General features: G+C 36.6%; 3 protein-coding genes across 7 annotated transcripts; 2 read left to right on the top strand and 1 right to left on the bottom strand.

Moving 5' to 3' along the window:
- Positions 1-270: 270 nt before the first annotated feature.
- Positions 271-5,414, top strand: LOC104790854 (protein PIN-LIKES 5). 5 transcript variants are annotated; one of them, XM_010516657.3, is made up of 10 exons: positions 271-541; positions 3,103-3,385; positions 3,473-3,552; positions 3,639-3,763; positions 3,885-4,006; positions 4,108-4,365; positions 4,448-4,548; positions 4,627-4,679; positions 4,753-4,938; positions 5,028-5,414. In XM_010516657.3, exons 2-10 carry the CDS (start codon positions 3,251-3,253, stop codon positions 5,150-5,152), a joined length of 1,185 nt encoding a protein of 394 aa, XP_010514959.2. In that variant the 5' UTR covers positions 271-541; positions 3,103-3,250; the 3' UTR covers positions 5,153-5,414. The 5 variants fall into 5 exon arrangements, with proteins under 5 accessions (XP_010514959.2, XP_087314537.1, XP_010514952.2 ...); XM_087458411.1 differs by having other exon boundaries at positions 422-541; positions 3,830-4,006; XM_010516650.3 differs by lacking the exon at positions 271-541 and adding an exon at positions 2,466-2,974.
- LOC109124529 (exosome complex exonuclease RRP44 homolog A) lies at positions 5,415-12,633 on the bottom strand. The gene is made up of 24 exons (XM_087458402.1): positions 11,898-12,633; positions 11,659-11,790; positions 11,400-11,557; positions 11,179-11,234; positions 10,958-11,080; positions 10,712-10,842; positions 10,369-10,609; positions 10,112-10,271; positions 9,580-9,820; positions 9,262-9,418; positions 9,079-9,147; positions 8,703-8,828; positions 8,575-8,627; positions 8,382-8,488; positions 8,055-8,109; positions 7,862-7,961; positions 7,591-7,702; positions 7,092-7,212; positions 6,850-6,909; positions 6,652-6,757; positions 6,481-6,576; positions 6,165-6,246; positions 6,003-6,068; positions 5,415-5,770 (listed from the first exon to the last, which is right to left on the bottom strand). The coding sequence occupies exons 1-24, from the start codon at positions 11,949-11,951 to the stop codon at positions 5,572-5,574; spliced, it is 2,805 nt and encodes a 934-aa protein (XP_087314528.1). The 5' UTR covers positions 11,952-12,633; the 3' UTR covers positions 5,415-5,571.
- LOC104790826 (serine/threonine-protein kinase/endoribonuclease IRE1a) lies at positions 12,498-16,496 on the top strand. The gene is made up of 8 exons (XM_087458406.1): positions 12,498-12,641; positions 12,759-12,967; positions 13,160-13,439; positions 13,525-14,789; positions 15,014-15,180; positions 15,421-15,667; positions 15,751-16,054; positions 16,147-16,496. The coding sequence occupies exons 2-8, from the start codon at positions 12,816-12,818 to the stop codon at positions 16,291-16,293; spliced, it is 2,562 nt and encodes an 853-aa protein (XP_087314532.1). The 5' UTR covers positions 12,498-12,641; positions 12,759-12,815; the 3' UTR covers positions 16,294-16,496.
- Positions 16,497-16,568: the final 72 nt, after the last annotated feature.

The following is a 16,568-nucleotide window of genomic DNA, read 5'->3' as shown; positions in this document are numbered from 1 at the left end:
TACGCACTAAAAAATCAAAAATATACAGTATATATATGAGGTGTCATCAAAACTTTTTTTTTAGTTTCGAGATAGATAGGGTAATTTCGTGAAATTTATAATACATGTTTTTAATAATACATCGAATGATTTAAGAAAATAATGATATGTTCTCATACTTTACATAAAGATCGATCCTTTTTATTTTTATGCTAATATAAAGATCGTTCTATCCATTTAAAAAAATATATAATGACAAATATAAATATAGTAAATCGATAGCAGATAATCACAAGGAGAGACGTCTTTCTTGCCAACTATAGATAGATCACAAAAAATGCAACTGTCACCATATCGTAGAACCAGCTTATATCTCTATCTCCATTGGTCTTTGTTACTTTGTTTGGTAAATATAAAAGACGCTTAAAACGCGGAAACACAGAATAATTGTTCTATTTTTTTTTTCTAATAATTTCCAAATTTGAATCTCCTATCTCTGCGTAATTTTTCTTCTCCTAATGCATCGGAGAGATAGATCCTTCTGAGTTCTTGCATGGTTCAGGTACTTTCTAACTATTTATTTATTAATCCGACAAAACAAATGTTACATGTTTTGGCATCAGTTTTCATGAGACTTTTTAATTACAAATGAATTTGAATCATCACATTATTACTATGATTGCAAAAAATCAAATTTTAAATTTATTTTTTATGTTTGCGTATATGTGCTCAAGTTCCAATAGCAATTATAATTAAAGCTCAAGAATCTGATCTTGAATTCTTGATGATGGTGACGATCTTTTTTTGCTTTCGTAATATGAGTTGTAGGAAAACTATCTTCACAATTTTAGATCCATTAATTACGCATCTATACATGTGTCATGTCTAATATGTGTACACATATATATATGTGTAGAAGAAGTTCAATTCTGACGAATAGATAATTGATTAATGTTTGTTTACTATTTGCGTGCGTGTGTGTGTGTCATATATATACATCATATACGGGGAAAATGAAAAAGAAACGTCCAAATACCAAATAAATAGAATATGAACTTTAATCTAATTAAAATAGTTTCATTATGAATCTAATCCTTTGACGGTGACACCATTGGTTTGCTTTTTCCTACTAGCTAGATCCAAAACATTTCGTCTCAGTGTTGTTTACCAATATTTATAAATGGGACACACAAAATTGAATACACAATATTCAGAGAAAAAAAAATCCGCAGTAACCAATTTTGACGACATAGAGTAGTTGTCAATTTTGAAGAATTAGATGTTTGGAACTAGCTAGAGAAGAAGATTAATATGTTTTTGCTTCTGGTAGTCTATAATTTCGTTTGTAGGTTAGAGTTTTTGAGTTCGATTTGATCTTTGGTATATGTCGATTGTGAATTGTAGACTTATAGTTAATGGTATTGTTTTGTGGGGAGGTGTATTATTTAGTTCTAAACGATTTTGAGTTTGAAGCCTATCGCATTTTTCGGATTTATCTATGTATTTTAATTTAAACCTAATACTTCATAAAAAAATGGTCTCAAAATCCTATGATCAAATTCTTAAACGCGGGCTTCTAATTTGTATGCCATTTTTTAATTGTAAAATGGCAAATATGGCTTAAACAATAGTGGTCGAATGTCAATATTTGAATAGATTGTCATTTAACTTTAACTAAAACGACAATATTTTATTTTTCAAAAAGTTAACAATGTTATTGTGATTTAACAAAGAAATTTTTGAAAATGCTATTGTCCGAAATTAGATTAACGATTTTGGATTGAACTGAAAAGTTGTCTGCAACTTTTTTAAATGTAGCTACATTGTTACGTTTTTCTACACATTTTTTTTTGTATGCTTCTTAAAATTAATGTGTTATATATTAATCTTACTTTATTTTAAAACATGTTGACCTTAAATAAATACGTGTTGCGTATGAAGAAGGATCCAATCATCGACTCTATCTCCCATTCCCATACCTTGAATCTTTGATATTTAGGGTACACCATTGATATCATGATATGCTTTATCTGTTAATTACGATCTAATTGTAAATTACTTTTCAGCCATACTTAAAAAATATATGCATATTTATTCAAAAAAAAAAAACAAAACATATATGCATATCATTTTCAGTAGTCAACATGTTCAATAATTTACAAAATGTACTATCCAGATAGTACCGGTCCTGATAAACTTTTTTTTTTCCCTTCCGGGTGATGTTTTTTTAAATTGTCCAAATATATTAGAAATTTCATTAAAACCGTGAAGTTGAGAAAAGAAAACAAATATCATGAAAATCAGAGTATTTTTTTTTTTTAAATGGAATAATAGCAAATATTGCAATTGTATAAAATTAAAAAAATTAGAAAACATAATTTGATATATATTGCCTCCTTGTTACTCCTTCAATATTTGCTTTCCCATCTACTGTAGCTATATATCAAATAGTTATTTTTAAGTAGAGCCACTTAATAATAATATTAGGGGTCCATACATGTGCATTATAATAAACACGTGTAGAAACATAGCAATCAGTTAAATCTGCTTCCAATTATTTTCACAACCACCTTTGTAAACTGTGTTTTGAGATGTCTAGAAAATTAAATTTTATCAAATTGATTCAAATCTCTTAAAGTTCAGAATGTTTATAACACATAATTAAATGAGTCTTGTGGGAGCTTTCTTGGCCAGTGTTAGCTCTGTAGTAATTTTAATTTTATGTCAAATTGATTTTTATGTTTTATGTAGTAACTGTTTGTTTTTTTTTTTTTGTTCAAAATGTAGTAATTGTTTGTATTTTGATTGTTTCCGTTAATTTCTATGTAAAGCATTTCTAGAATAAAAAATAAAAATAGATGTTGAATAATAAAATAGTAGTATATTTTATTTTATGTGAGGTCAAACAACATTTAGTAATATATATGGAAAGAAAAGAAAGTATTATTGCAGTTGCAACGTGAAAAAACACAGCTTCTGTTCTCCAATGATACAGGTCTCAAAAGGCTCAAAACTCTGTCATGTCTCAATTCCATGAATTATTTATTTAATCATTCTTCTTTCTGTAAGTTTATATATAACCTAAACCTGTGCTTACCTCGTATTACCTTGCTCTCTTCTCAGGCTTAATAATTCTCTGCAGATAGCTGTAGAAGAATAAGAAGCCGACGAAGAAGAAGAAAAAGAGGAGATTGATAGAAACAAGATCCGAGGTTGAGCCATACTAGTCCCTTCCTTCATCATCAGTCTATAGAATCTCATAAAAAAAAAGATGGGATTCTGGTCATTGTTGGAGGTGGCTTCTATGCCGGTTATTCAAGTTCTCATCATGAGTCTTGTGGGAGCTTTCTTGGCGAGTGATCGTTGCAAGCTCTTCCCTATTGAAGCCCGCAACACCATGAACAAGGTAAAACAAATTGAATGATTCTTTGGATCTCTGAAATAACTATCACACAGTCGAAGATTTGTTCTAATGACTTCGAAATATTGTTAGGTGGTGTTTGTATTATTTGCACCGGCTCTCATGTTTGCCAATCTAGCTCGGACGGTCACACTTGAAGACATCATCTCATGGTAATCATTTTTGTTTCTTACCTTTGTGGTAACTCAGTAAAAAAAAACGGTGAAAGATAAATATTTTCTTGTGAGTGAATTTAAAGGTGGTTTATGCCGGTGAACATGGGACTTACATTCCTAATCGGAGGACTTCTTGGGTGGATAGTTGTAAAGATTCTGAAACCACCTCCTTATCTTGAAGGTCTTATTATTGCAACTTGTTCTTCAGGTAACACCACAAAATTATTTTGACAAAGTAAACGTCATCATCATCATCATTGTCAGTATGTGTCAGGGATATTTCTTTGCAATGTTCCCGTGGAGAAACAAAATTCTATTTTGGTTAATAGGAAACATGGGGAACCTACCAATCATACTAGTCCCAGCAATCTGCGATGAGGACAAAAGTCCATTTGGTAACAGGAGTGTATGCAGAACCGTTGGTCTCTCTTACGCATCTTTCTCCATGGCGGTATGTATATTGACATTCCTCTTGTGTCTTGACGAAAGTATTGGTATAAAGATGAGGAGAAAAGAGATGCAAAATTGAATTATACACTGGTTATTGTGCAGCTAGGGGGTTTCTACATATGGACATACACATTCCGGCTGATAAAAGGGTCAGCAATGAAAATTCAAGCCATGGAAGAATCTGAGAAAGCCGCAATCAAATCATCCAATAATAATGACTTAGAGGCTGATCATAAGACCCATCTCCTTAATGCACCCGAAGACAAATTGGTAAAGAAAGGGACAGGGTTTTGGAGAAAAGGAGTACACTTCCTCCATGAGATATTGGAGGAACTTCTCGCACCACCTACGCTCGGTGCAGTAAGTTCATTTTACTGAATTGCACTGAGGAATATACCAAGAGTGAATGAATTAACCAATGTGACATGTTTGATGCTTTCAGATTATCGGTTTCATCTTCGGTGCAGTTAGCTGGCTCAGAAACCTTATAATAGGTGATGATGCTCCTTTACGAATAATTCAAACCACGGCAAAACTTCTTGGGTAGTTACCACAATCTTTGTCATTAATTATCTCCTCACCATTTGCATCTTAAGTTACTAACCTAACCGATTGGTGCAGAGATGGTACCATTCCTTGTATGACTATTATTCTAGGGGGAAACCTCATTCAAGGTACATCCCTCAATACACAGCTCCTATTTCACTATCAATTTAAACAAAAAACTAAACTTACATAATTGAACAGGTTTACGTTCTTCGGCAGTCAAACCGGCGGTTGTAATTGGAATAGTCTGTGTTCGGTACATAATTCTTCCAATTATCGGTATAGGCATTGTACTAACAGCTGCGAGTCTAGGATTACTTCCAGAGGACCCCTTGTTTCAGTATGTTTTGATGCTTCAGTTCACTCTCCCACCTGCCATGAATATCGGTTAGTCATAAATCATCAACTGAACTGAGTTCATGCAAATCTAGAAAAACTAGAAAAACAATATTAACAAGACAAATTGAAACCTACAGGTACCATGACTCAGTTGTACAATGTTGCGCAAGACGAGTGCTCAGTTCTCATGCTGTGGACATACTTGGTCGCTATACTGGCCCTCACCGTATGGTCCACCATCTTCCTTCACTTGTTAGTCTAGAGAACCTGCAACTCTGCGTGAGCACAAGAAGTTTCTATCTCTCGACGACTAGAAAGACCATGGGGGAAAACAGATGCCAAAGCTCTGTCAAGGGATCTTACCGTTCTGTTTGATCATAGCTTGATAGATTTTTTTGGTTGCATTTGTACCTTTCTGCAAGTCTACATTTTTCCCCATCACCCCATTTGTAACGCAAATATTGTATCACGTATTACATCAATATAATGTAAAAGCATATGGTCAAGAAATTAGATGACCAAAATTGATGCACAGCCACTCACATCCATCTATAGATAACATAAATGATGATACAATGTCTTTGACTTCGATAATGAACACAAAGAGGTAACAAACGTAAAACCACCTAAACTCTTGACATTGGTTCACAAGTGAAAGTAAAACTACAAGGTTGGAGAGTTTTACAAGAGGGTGAGTTGGAGTTTTGGTCGATTAGGCTGAGGCTCTACTACCTCCATGTGAATCCTCACTGTTTGCAAGACACTGTAAGATAAACTTCCATCCATCTTAACAATCTTCTGCTTCTCCTCATCTACGTACCAGTCACCAGCTCCTTTCTCACCCTTTGCTGTTAAATAAACAGGTCCTTCGATTCCATACCTGCATAATTTCATAACAAGTGTAAGAAAACAGAATGTGCAATAGCCAATCCTTTGGTTGGTACACTTTGCACGTAAAATGCCAATTGCAAAGTTTTTCGGGTCTCGAGTTATAATCTTTAAAGGCAAGACATAGTGGCTATGGAAGTAAGAGGAACAGCTGGAGGACATGGTAGATAGTATTTGAAGCTACACTTGATACAAATGCAAATAGGCAAGAAAGGAGAACATACTTTGGGACGAATACTATAAAACCATTGGATCTTATCTTCACTACTCTTGCCTCTGCATCTGTGGGTCTGCAACATAAACAACACAGTTTCTCTTATCCTTTAGTCTACCGGTCCATGCCTTTAGACGCAAGTACGATTCATGAAAAAAAAGACTATCCATACCGAGTTCTGAAGTAAATAAGAGTGTGCAGCTCTACTGAAGCTCGACTTGCCATTTGGGCATTCCTATGCCGATAGTTCAAATCTGAAACAAGTCAATGGATTAGAATACTTAACTCCGATGCATTAGTAAATGACAATCATCATCCAAGATCTTTAAGAAAACAAAAATGGACAGTTGAGTTTTAGCATGTTCTCCTTATCTTCAAATCAGGAAGGGACAAAAGACTCTTTTAAGTTTACACATTTTGTCAGAGCACTCAAGATGCTGAAAAATAATAAACCCTGAATAATCCACAGAGGGTAAGTAGAGTCTTACTATCAGCAACGCTAGTAAGTTGAGGTCTGTCTTGGAACACCGTTGGAAGCTTGTAAATTCCTAATGATGCCGCAAGTAACCTATGCACAAAGACATCTAGAACCAGGGAAAGAAACAAGTTTATAACATTTCGCAGGTGAAAACAAAGAAAAGACAGCAATTTTCACTTACCGGCATATCTCCGAATAGGGGATGTAAAATGAGTATACAGGGGTGCTGCAAGCCCATAATGATGATATTCTGGAGGAGTGAGATCCCCACTACAGAAGTACACAGCCTGAGTAGTGATACATTTAAAATATTCAATATGCCGACATCTGTGAAAATCACCAGCAATATAACTGCACTCATTCATGACGGAAGCATTACCTGTGTCATGCACCTAGTTGCCACTATCCTGATGAGCTTATTGAAATATGGATCCTCACCCTGTAGAATTACGATTTTGTTAAGATTGAGCAAAGAGAAAGAAAGCAATTTGAAACAAGGAAGCAAGTTACTTAGCCAAAACTGACAATTGCATTTATTTATGAGTAGAATAGAACCCAGGAGGTACTCAGAATAGCAAGAAGTGGCTGCAATAAAGACGGTGCAGAAAAAAATAAACTCACCACAGCTCGGTCCAATGAATCAGCTAGAGCTTTAGATGAAGAGACATCTAAAGTAAGCCCAATAGCTGCAGCAGTACGCAACAGTGGTTCAAGCATTTCTCTTGTTGGAGTAGGATGACGCCTGCATGAATAACCAAACCAGAGATACGACGAATTACTACTATTTATAACAGAAAATGCAACAAATGCCTGAAAGAACGAAACATATCCTCAACAGCTACTTGGGATCCCACAATTTTCATTTGCTAAATATGCACAACAGTACCCAATTCAACCAAAAATTTCACACAAACACAATGGTAAACAATTCATGTAACCAGTATAGCAGTATAGGCATCTTTAGCAATTGAAAGCTAAGTTGGTCACATCTACGGAAAATTGAAATCAGTTTTATTCCGAGAAACCCTTCAACACAAACGGAATGCTTGCTATCTTCGAGAAACAGACCACCAATGTAAGAGAAAGCCATTAAACCTTCGAGAATTATAGCAAACTTTACCTTAATAGTGAACAAGAAGGGAATAATTTAAGGATTTGTCCAGCGACTGAAACATTTGCAGCAAGCATGAATTCCTCAACCATTTGGTTTGCTTCCCGAATCTGATACATGCCTGTGCAAAATACAGAGTCATGGTGACGAACAACAAAACAGATGAATAAATGGAATACGTTAGAGGTGGTTGTACTTCATGGGTTTTTGGGTAACAAAGACTAAAAACATGTCGTTCATATTCATTAAAAAGAAGTAAATTTTAGCACAGAAAACATACCAATATCAAGAGGATCATGAGTCTCGGTATCAATCTGAAATTTGACTTCAGCAGACGCAAGAGTTAAGGCGCCCCTATCAATACGCCTTTGCCTCATTATCTACAGGTTTCAAAAAGCAAAAACAGGTCACAATATTGTGTTCTTTCTATGATTTCTGTAACATATAACAACATGTGCGAGGAGGTGTTAAACCTTTGCCAAAGTATTCATGTTCCTCAAATCTGTAGTTAGGGAGTCTGTCAATCGGCTGCCAGAAAATGAATACATTTGTCAATCTTTGAGCATAACGTAAAGATGGAATCTCAATCAACTTTACAGTTAACAATAATATACAATAAAATTCATGAATACATTATTAGATAGCTTATTTTTCTAAATAAGAAGAGCAATTATTTTTTAACAATTGTTGTTACCATTTTTCCCACTGTCAAACTAGAGGGCATGAAATGTAAGAATTTTATTGGGTAAAGGTAAGCTTCTAAGCAAACAAGGCAAATCTATGGTAAAAAAAAAGTGTACCTGTCATCCATCCGAGCCTGAGCTTCAACATAGGACAATGCTGCAGAAGACTTGATTATACTCTTCGTGAATCTCGTTGAGATAATCTCGGCGTCAGGGCTCATTTCCTAAATATATGAATTACGCTTAAGCAAACCGTTTACCAACTGGCCAATATACCTCACAGTGACAATTGAAAATAGATAACGCATACCCAAATAACCGAGAATGCAAGCCTTTCCACATCAGCTCTAAGCGAGCAAATATCTGCAAGCAAAACCGTGTTTCATGAGTGCATTGAAATTCAACACAAAGGGAATGTATTCTGTAAGCATATATTACCTTCAGTTAAAGGCTTGGGAAGCATGTCAATACGACGCTCAACAAGGTAGACAGATGTGCCTCTTTTTGATGCCTCATCATCCAAAGGAGTACCAGGGTGAACAAAATTTGTTACATCAGCAATATCTAAAATCATGGTCAAGGATATGCTTTATAGATTCACTCCCACAATACGAAGAGAATACAACGGAACTAGCTAAGACATAAAACAGATCACCTGAAATGCACTTTTGGCACTAGATAATTATGATAAATCAAACTATGACGCAAAACGGTAACAGGAGCCATTTCATTGCTTTGGTTAAATATACACTACAAACTGATTTGTAACTAATTGACTCAGGATATGTCCTATATTCTGTGGACTCTAGGATACGGACTCCAAGTTCAAAGTTCCCGTTTGGAAGTGATGTACAGTGTAGTGCATCATCAATATCCTTGCAACCTGTTAGCACCACAAAAAGGTTAATCTGCTTATACACAACTACCGGCAAACTCTGGAAGAAATTTAACTGGCAATCATATACTATCAAATGAGTAGAGAGCTTTGGATACATACCTGGAGGGTCCACACTAAAGACAAGCAAATGTCGTAAGTCTTGCCTAACAGGATTAGATATGTCTTCAGAAGATACAGACCAGGGTAAGGGTGGCAAGCATGCCAGAACTTGAGAAGAGAATGGCGAGTAGTCAACATCATTCTCTATCAACACAACCTGCAGCATCCAGAGGAAAAAGTATTGATGTTATTTCCAGTTATCAATATCAGTTACTTCCCTAATTAAAAAGAAAATGATATAATTGTCCTCCTACTCTTACCCTCCTATCCTAACCCCAACTAGAACAGAACCCCAGTACTTTAATATAATGTTGTTACCTCTGTTTCAGTTTCCCTGTCACCTATCTTGCCGATTAGTCGTACATAATGACCAGAAGGATATCGAGATTGACGGTCCCAGGAATCAACTGCCACTACTATCCTCATATCCAAAAGGTTCTGCAGCTGTCGAGTATTAATGCGAATCTTGGGAATTCTGCGATCTTTAGACACAAATAAAGCATGGACCGTTCCACCACTACCAGCAGGTAGAGACATCGGTTCAAGAGATCCACAATAGCTGCATGATATCATGCAAATTAGGAACCGTCATTCAGAAACCACGGCTTGAATTAGACTCAAAGAGTACGAATAAACTAAGGAAAAGTAATGCATAATTGCACAGACAAAAGACACTGAATCAAGAGTATTAAAGATAATCGTTCAGTCATATATGTAGTAACCAGAAACAGGTACCTCTAAGAAGAACATATCAACACGTCTGTTAACATGATCTCATATGATATACTTTTTCGAGTCGTTAAGAAAAAATAAGCAAGTAAACCGGGTTATTATTAAGTACTGAACTTACGAGTGCCAATTTCTACGGATAACACCGACTACACGGCCTGATGGACGAGCAGGGGTAGCATTTTTATCCCCCAAAGTTTCCTGGGATAAATTTGAGCTTCTAGGAGCATCATCAGCACTGTTTGGAGCCAAATGAACAGTATCGTCCTCTTCTTCATCATCTGCATTTGAATTTGATATGTGAAAGAAAGATAGGTTTAACACAACTTCATGCAAGCAGATTACTAGTCTTAAGTTCATGTAGATATTAAAACAAACCTTCTTCAGCTATAGATAATGCCTTTTCCGCTTGCCATTGATCGCGAGGCAAGAGTTCGACCGCAACAATATCACCATCGAAAGCCCTGTTCATGTTGCTGCGCCCATAGATAGTTATCTCTTCGCCAATGCTCTCGCTTCCAACATAAGCTTCGAAAGGATTAAAACGATTGACTCGGAGTTTTCCTTGGTGATATATTCCACGATGTAAACCAGCGGTAATCTCAGACATGGGCTTATGCTGCAGGCAGGTAAAAAGAACAAAATTGGAGACAAAAAGTTTGATGGCAGAATCTAGTTACCAAAATCTGCGACTGAGAAAAAAGTATGTTATCTCCATTACCTCTTGGTATATAAGTTTCCTCTTCGAAGGTCTAGAATCATCTGCATCTTCCATAGTAACGTCTTCGTTGGTTGGTTGGGCAAGCAGATCCAGCAATTCAGGTTGTTCAAGTGATTTAACAAAAGCCTCAACTGATACAGACACATTCATTGATAAACTTCAAAGTCAAATAGCAAACACACACAAACGGTCATGCAAAACCGAGCTTTGATATCTAGATTGAAAAAATAAAAGTGATTTACAAACTTGTCTCTGCAGATATGCCTTCTTCAGTGGCCTTGCGTTTATTTTCCCTGTCGTTTGTTACAAGCAACACCTGAGATGTGCCCCCTAGATGCTTCTGATACCATAGCGTAGCAACGCGAATAGCTGAGTTCCAGATAAATTCCAAAGTTGTAAAACATCTTCTATGAATTAATACATCATCATTAACAAACAAAGAAGGTGATTAAGTAGTAAATAAAAACCTCTATCGTTGTGGTCATTGGCACTCTCTTTCTCCATGGCCTGCACATAAGTATCCCTGTAGAGAGTTCAATAAAGGTGAGCAAACAACAATAAGAACACGGATTAAAAAAAAGTGTTTACAGCTTAGTACGTTCCAGTGGTCATCATGAGACCATCTAAACAATATAACAAACAACATTTCCCTAATCTGATGAATCTAAAAGCTCGAATACAGTCTTACTTGTGGACATGATTGGAGAAAACATAGAATTGCCTCGTTGGATTGCTGCAGAGAGCTCTGATTCTGTTGTAAACAGATCTGTTCCTGTTCTTAACCTCATCCAGCACCACAGACAGAACAACAACATTGTCTATAGCCTGATTCTCCAATAAATCAATCTACCCAAACAAAACACGATAAATTAATTGATACCACAAGACAAACAATAAAAAATATGAAAGCTCAGAGATAATCAAAAACAAAGGTAAAAAAAAATTACTTGGTGAAGAACGACGTTGGTATCAACAACGAGTAACTTAGGGGAAGACAAACGAGCAGCTGAAGTATCACAAGACTTGCAAGAGAAAGCTCCACAGTATATGTCATCTCTTAGATAAACCTCTCTCACTTGCTGTCGCAGAAACACCACCAAAGAGCCAACAAAAAAAAAGAAGTTAAAATAACGAAACAAAAAACTAAAAAATCGAAAGGAAGAAGAAGAAGCATAGAGAGAGAGACCTTTTGTATTTTGCCTCCTCTTGTTTTCTTATTGAAAACTTTGCTCTGCAACATCTTCAATTTCGATTTCGCCGGTAAAAAATTTCAGTCGTCAGAACGAACACGGAGAAGCTTTTCAAATAGCCGCCTTTAAACCTAAATTTTTTTCAATTTCAAGCTCCCCTTCAAGAAACGAAACGACGACGGCTTAAACCGGTTTAGTAATCTTTTTCCAACCGGATCAGTTTTATTAAACCGAAGTAAAAACACCGGTTATTCTAAAAATTATAATTGTGTTAGAAGAAGAGGGACTAAAATCTGTTTGACCCTTATCCTCCATTAACATTCTATTTAGCCTCTAATGGTAAAAAGACGATATTACCATTAATAAAGGTTATTAAAAAATAAATATAATTAAATCAGTAAATTTCAACGAAAAATACAGTAGGTTAGGGCATTATAAACGCATTGGCTCGGCTCGGCCGTGCAGGTTAGGGCATGAAGATCCTTAATTAAACCGCAGCCTCAGACAACTAGTGATTCTAGTAGGATCACTGTGCTCTAGATTTTTTTCTCGAAAATAATAATAATTAATAAAAATTTGTTAGAAGAAGATTCAAAAGCAAAAACGCGTTATTGGAGACAATAGGGTGTAGTGTGACTTGTGAGGGCAAGGGGGAGGAGGAGGAACTCGCCGGACACGGGAGATCCCTAAACCGCAGCCTCAGACAAAAGCTTCGTATCCATCGTTGACTTCATCCTCAGGTTAATATTCTAAAACCTTTTATCCTCTCTTATCTCTTGATTCCTTATATTCGATGATTGATTTGATTGATTCGTCCTTCCTCCTCCTCCTCTGTTTTTTTTTTTAATTATTCACAGCTTGATCATCATCATCATCTCTGTCTCTGTTCGGATTCTCGTTAATTGATCCGGACCATGCCGCCGAGATGCCGTTTCCTCCGCCATCTATTCTTCTTACTACTGATTCTCTCACCATGGACGCCTTCTTGCGGCGGCGCTGCCGACGAGTCGACTTATCCGCTCGCTGTAACTCGTGTCGGCTTCAGAACTTTACAAGAATTCATTAAGTGAGTTCCTTCCTTCCGTCCTCTACATCTTTAGAAAAGGCATATATAGTATTTGATTCTGGTCACAGTTTTAGGTATTTGAAAACGTGATGGAACTAGTGACTTAGGGGTTTGGTTACCTTTTTTGATGTTTTGATATCTTCTCTATGTGGGTTACTACTGGTTGTGATGTTATCTAATTTTCTTTATCAGTGAACCTACAAAGCCAACAACGACCAGGGGACATGCAAAGCCGACAGAGCCAAATACCAACTTTGTTGTTGATCGTGATGGGAAAGTGTCTCTAAAGCAAGAAGCATCAAAGCAAACAATATGGTCGTTTTCAACAGGATCCCCATTGTATTCGTTATATCAGGCTCCTCTAGGTGCTAATAACAAGACAGAAAATGCTACTGAGATAAGTCGTCCTTTGATAATAGTAGATTATGTGGACAGCTCAGCGGCGGCTACGGTTGATGGCTATCATAATTGGGTATGAGAGAGAAAAATATTTTATGCATCTCTCTTTTATACATTGCTGGCATGATGTTAGTGACATTTTCTCTGTTGAATTGCAGACAGTTGGAGACTTTTTTAGGCAGAAGCCACTTGTAACGGATGGTGGTGTGACTCTTGGGTCAGAAACAACTACTGCCTATTTGGTTGATGGTGAATCAGGGAGGCTAATCCATGTTTACAAATCAACCCATTCTTCTGAAGATACTAAACTTAATAATGCTCTGGTGAAGCCCACTAGCAATGTAGATTTTCTGAAGCTACCTCTTCTTATCAGGCGAACAGATTCCAAACTTGAGCATTTTGGTAATGCCACTGGAAAGCTTGCGTGGAATTTTACGGTTTCTCACTTCAAAGCTGCTTTTCTATGTGATCCAGTTTTCAATTCAGGCTATGACCTCGGTCCTAGAATTCAAACTGGAATCTATATGCCATTGCCATGTGGATCACAAATTGACGTTCCTGGCCCCGAACTTGTTATTAGGGTCCCCTATGATGAGCCAATGAATGTGAAAATGCTACCCTCCCCCTCCCAAATTCACCTTGAGAGCGAAAACAGCATCATGCTTTCTGAAAAATCCATTGAAGCAAGGAAGTTACAAGAGCAACATGGGCAAAAATATGGATATGTGTTTGGAAAAGTTTTTGAATGGTCATTCGTTAAGTTATTGGTCCCTTTAGTTCTTCTCGGTGTTGTTGTCTCTGTTTTCATTAAAAGGTTTTCGTCGAGGGGCAGTGACTTTAGTTTGAAATCTGGACCTTCCAAAAAGAAAAAGAACCGTAAATCAGGGAATAAGCAGTCAGTTCCCCATGGACAGGACCAGTTCGAGCTCATTGAAGGAGGTCAAATGTTACTAGGCTTAAATAACTTTCAAAGTGGTGCAACTGCTGGGAGAAAGATCGGTAAGTTGTTTGTGTCAAGTAAAGAAATCGCAAAGGGAAGTAACGGAACTGTGGTGTTTGAGGGTATTTACGCAGGCCGGCCTGTAGCTGTAAAACGCCTTGTTCGATCTCATCATGAGGTTGCTTTCAAAGAGATTCAAAACCTCATTGCATCCGACCAACACTCTAACATCATTCGGTGGTATGGTGTGGAGTATGATCAAGATTTTGTATACCTTTCTCTAGAGCGTTGCACGTGCAGTTTAGATGATCTTATCAAATCCTATTTAGAGTTTTCTATGACAAATATATTGGGAAACAACGAATCTACTGAAGCAGTAGCTTCATATAAGATACAAATGGATTCGTTGGAGGGAGTTATCAGAGGAAACAATTTTTGGAAAGCCGGGGGCCGCCCGTCACCTTTCATGCTTAAACTATTGAGGTTAATTTTGAATTCATGCTTTTCAATATATGTCATTATAATATTCTTGGATTAAGATTCTTGGATTAAGAGATGTTTCATTTGAACATCAAAGTTAGCAACTATTTGGTTTTTCATAAGTCTAGGCTATGTGATATATAATAAAATGCTAGATTAGTTTAAACCTTGTTTGCTGATTTACTGTTTAAACTTACATTCTTCAGATTGTTGGTGTTTTGATGCAGGGATATGGTGTATGGGGTTGTCCACTTACACAAATTGGGAATAGTTCATCGGGACCTAAAGCCACAAAATGTCTTAATTAGTAAAGAGATGACTGCTAAACTTTCTGATATGGGCATTAGCAAACGTATGTCTAGAGATATGTCATCATTGGGTCAACTTGCCACCGGTAAGTTTTCTTGATTATCTTTCTTTGATCCTCATGTTGGATATGTAACACTTTTAAAAATATGACTGATTGATCTCGTAAAACAAAATTAACACTAGATAAAAACTACATGATGGTATAAGTTGGTAAGGAGAACGCATGTTAGTGTCTGAGCGTGTTGTATGATCCTTGGTTGAATATGTGATTGTGCTTATGAATAGAGTTTCAAACCAGTATAAATATATTCTTTGAAAAATACAGGTTCTGGTAGTTCGGGTTGGCAAGCACCAGAGCAGCTTCTACAAGGTCGTCAAACTCGTGCAGTGGACATGTTCAGTTTAGGTTGTGTCATCTTTTACACGATTACCGGTTGTAAGCATCCATTTGGAGATGACCTTGAACGAGATGTCAATATTGTGAAGAACAAAGTCGACCTATTTCTAGTAGAACACGTTCCAGAAGCTTCAGACCTCATATCTCGTTTGTTGGACCCAAACCCTGATTTACGGTATTGTGATTCTCCTCTCTGATTGTTTAAATATTCACTCGACAAAACCTAATCTCTTATTATGTGTTGCTTGCTATTTGCAGTCCTAGTGCAGCAGAAGTGGTGGTCCATCCTATGTTTTGGGACTCGGAGACGAGACTGTCTTTTCTTCGGGATGCCAGTGACCGAGTTGAGCTTGAAAATAGAGAAGCTGATTCTGAAATCTTTAAAGCAATGGAGAGTACAGCTCCAGTTGCTATAGGAGGGAAATGGGATGAAAAGCTAGAACCTGTTTTCATCACAAACTTCGGGTCCTACAGACGTTACAAATACGACAGCATTCGCGATTTGTTACGAGTCATTAGGAACAAACTGAATCATTATCGTGAACTTCCACCAGAAATTCAGGTTTCATCTTATAATAATTGAATCCCTCAAACACCGTTCGTTACACACACGAGCTTAGACTGATGATATTTTGAAATTCTTTCATGTCTTAGGAACTTGTCGGAACAGTTCCAGAAGGATACGATGAGTACTTTGCCGTACGGTTTCCGAAATTGTTGATTGAAGTCTACAAAGTCATCTCTCTGCACTGCAAGGAAGAGGAAGTATTCAGAAAGTACTTCAAATGTAACATCATCTAAAAGACTGTTTGGCTTCCAGCACTCTATTTGTTTGTTAATTATTGTATTGTTTGTCCTTGTAGTGTCACATAAATTAACTACTACTATCTAAATGTTTAGCGTATAGCTTAAAAATGCAACATGTAGTAGTACTTATATATGTATATAGAGAGTATGTTTCTAGTGACGTATTCAGCAACCAAATAAGATTTGTACAATCGAAATGTTTCTCTTTGTTCTTCTTCTAAGAATCTAGTTAGAGAGAGTATTTACAAAATGGTTAAAGATTAAATTAG

This window comes from Camelina sativa, chromosome 1 (genome assembly GCF_030686135.1).
Source record: "Camelina sativa cultivar CO46 ecotype springtype chromosome 1, ASM3068613v1".
Lineage (NCBI taxonomy): Eukaryota > Viridiplantae > Streptophyta > Magnoliopsida > Brassicales > Brassicaceae > Camelina > Camelina sativa.
This window is presented reverse-complemented; position numbering and strand designations above follow the sequence as displayed.